Raw genomic sequence first — 3259 nt, forward strand, 5'->3', positions numbered from 1 at the left:
ACTGAAATAAATAACCATTCATTTCTCTTTGTTAAAGATAAAAAAAATATCAATGAATTATTGTCTATTTTCTAATGAAAATAAAATTGTACATTAATTTCACTTAACATTTTATACTATGGATGAACTATTAAATAATTTAATTTAAAATTTAAAATGGATATTTTTGATGTTATAGTTTAAAAAATATAACATGTTTATATTAAATAAGTTTTCTCTATTTTTAACTAAAATTAATATTTCCATGAAAAAAAACTTTAAATGTTATAGCATAAATTACTTAAAATTAATAAAAATAATTACTATGAGTTGTTCATACCAAATATTGTTTATAATAAAGTTTAGTAATTGATTAGTTCAAAATTAATTATTTGATAAACCAAGAAAATGTTTATTTTTAACTTAAAAAATAATGTCATCAAATACTATAAGAATTTAAATATATTTTATAATCTTCATTTTAGATGATCGTTTGATTTGATTTATTTTTCAGGTGCTGATTTAGTATACAATGCCCTTACAGCTGTTAATAAAGACTTGTTAAAGACTTCAATTAAAGTTAAATATTTTATTGATGAAAATGTAAAAGAAAAAATACGAATATTGTCTTCAATTTTGGAAACAGATGAAAATAAACATACTGATTTAACATCTTTCAGTTTGAGGTCTAAAGATCCTGAATGGTTTCAAGGTATGGTTCAATGTATTATGTTTAGTAATTGTTGGTAAATAATAGTTAAATATTATTTTAATTATTGTGAATTATTTGTTTAAAAATACTAAGAATTTGAATAGTATATAATTGTTATTTACTATTATTATTCCATAGCTTTTAAACAAACTATGTGAATATTATAATGAAATTTTATTTTTTTTTAAGATTTGGACACACGAGCAAAAACTAAAGAAGAATTCATGTTCAAACGCTGCCAAGATCGAATACGAGGTTATATGTACAAAACAAAAACAGACATGATAAAATCGGATATTTATTTAAAACATTCAAAGTGTCGACAATATTTAAATGAAGTATACAAAAAATTCAATGAACTTTTAACTAAAAACAAGCATCATGGATATTATTTTGATAGATCAGATTCAAATTGTTTATGTGACAAAATTGGAACATTTACTTGTCAAGGTGCATGGAATCTAAGTTCTTGTTCTTATGAACGAGGTACAGGTCACAAAATCAATCCATATCAAAACAGAGAGAGTAGAATTATATTTTCTACTTGGAATTTAGATCATTGGTATAGTAAATTTATATTTATTTTAAATGATAATATGAAATTGAAATCTAGTATTATATTACTTTTTCTTATAGGATGGAACGATCTAGAACTGTTATACCAGCATTATTTGAAGCTAGTATGATGGCATCTGAAGCGTGCCGCTCAATAAATATGAAATATTTCTATGATTTGCTTTTTACAACTGTTAATCTTAAGCTTGTACACATTGTATGCCATGACAAAGGTCAACACGATAGTGCCAAATGTAATCCTAATCTGTATTTAATAGATGAGCAGGTAAATATACTAAATTGATTTTATATACTAGTACAGATTGCATCAATCTTAATGTAGTCTGTAATACTAGGTTATACATTTTAATTTATATAATTATCAGTGAAAAAAAAAATACTTTTAAATGTACAAATAATTTATTTAAAAGAGTAATATTTCAAATATTATCAATATAAATGAAATATATTACATATTGCCTGTGAGTATAAGAATTTATATATAATTATGTATACATAGTCTGTATTACTGTATGATATGTGCAATTATCTATGACCAGTTTTGAATTAAAAAATGTCCATCAATTATAAAAATCCTATTAATTTTAAAACTAAAATTTCTTACACTTTTATGTAGAGAATGTTTAATTTACAGATGTTTTTTAAAAAAAAATAATGAAATATAATTTAAATTGTATTATAAATCATTAGTTATTTAATTATATATAAAACATATTGAAAGAGAATATTATTTTTATTATAAATTTGTTCATTTATGATTTTATTTAATTATTTCTTTCCTCTCATCATTATGTATAGTTTGAAATTCTTAATTCTTCCTTTACAGAATTAATGTAAACATTTTGATTATTTGATACATTGATGGATACTCCAAATTTTTTTATTTCTAAAACCACTTATAAAAAAGTTGTTTTGTATTACTGCTAGAACAATAATGAAACATTAACTCTTATAACAGTTGTACTAATATAGTTAATATTATTATTACTCGATAATATGTTAATCGTTTTGAGTCTATTTGTAACAAATCTAATAATATGTTTTTTTTCTAGAACATGTCTTGTATATTATGAATTTAGAGCAATATTTTTTAGTTTTTATTCTGAAATATGTTCTTTTTATCTTTTCTCAATATTTTGGACTAAACTTATAAAATATATGATAGTTTAAAATATTTATGAGATATAATTACAAAAAGCAATTAAAACAAATTCTTGTATCGACAATTAAAAAATAAATATCTAATATTTTTAAAAATAAATTAAACAAAATTGTATAAAATATAAATTAAGCATAACAATAATACAGGCCATTTATATATATACACTAATCTAATGAATATGAAAAAGAAAATAATATATTAGAATACATATGATTACGATGTTTTGATTCAAAAAACAAGTACTAAAACAACAAAACTTGATATTAAATGACAGAATTTGATTTTATTCAAAAATTGGTTGTCTTGTGACAGATAATTTATTGCAAGACTAGTACAGTTTGTTCAAAACAAATATTATTTCAGTTATGTTGGAACATATGACAAGTGACAAATAACTCTAACTGAATCTTCATAAATTTTTAGTTTATTACATGAATGGCTTGTTTTTAAATCAGTAGTTATAATTTTTTCATCATTGATAGTACTTTTTAAATTTGATAAACTTAATGCTTATTAATCTAATTATCAATATTAATATATTAATGTTTTATTTTGATTATAGGTAATCAAAACCAACATTAATGAAAGTAAGAATGGTTTGAATAGAACAAAAAAATATCAAGAATCAATTAGTAGTAAGTAAGTTTTGACATGGATTCGCTTCAAGAATATTATGACCAATTTATTCGTGAATTTCATTATACTCAATATGAATCTTAGTAATTTACAATGTGATCACCAATATTTCTTTTTTTTTCTTCTTGTTTTAGTGTTGTATTTTTTTACTTTTAGGTTGTGATATTATATTAATTTTTTTAAATTGTGAAAAA

The 3259-nt window shown here is 21.1% G+C and overlaps 1 protein-coding gene across 1 annotated transcript; it reads left to right on the top strand.

Moving 5' to 3' along the window:
- Positions 1–493: 493 nt before the first annotated feature.
- On the top strand, positions 494–3224 carry LOC112690224 (DNA fragmentation factor subunit beta; the record flags this gene model as incomplete). The annotated part of the gene is given in 4 exon segments (XM_025564185.1): positions 494–691; positions 881–1253; positions 1328–1532; positions 2992–3224. Coding segments are annotated over 4 exon segments (857 nt in total), but the record flags the coding sequence as incomplete, so codon positions are not given.
- Positions 3225–3259: the final 35 nt, after the last annotated feature.

Source organism: Sipha flava, unplaced genomic scaffold, assembly GCF_003268045.1.
Source record: "Sipha flava isolate LNK unplaced genomic scaffold, YSA_version1 49627_pilon_pilon, whole genome shotgun sequence".
Lineage (NCBI taxonomy): Eukaryota > Metazoa > Arthropoda > Insecta > Hemiptera > Aphididae > Sipha > Sipha flava.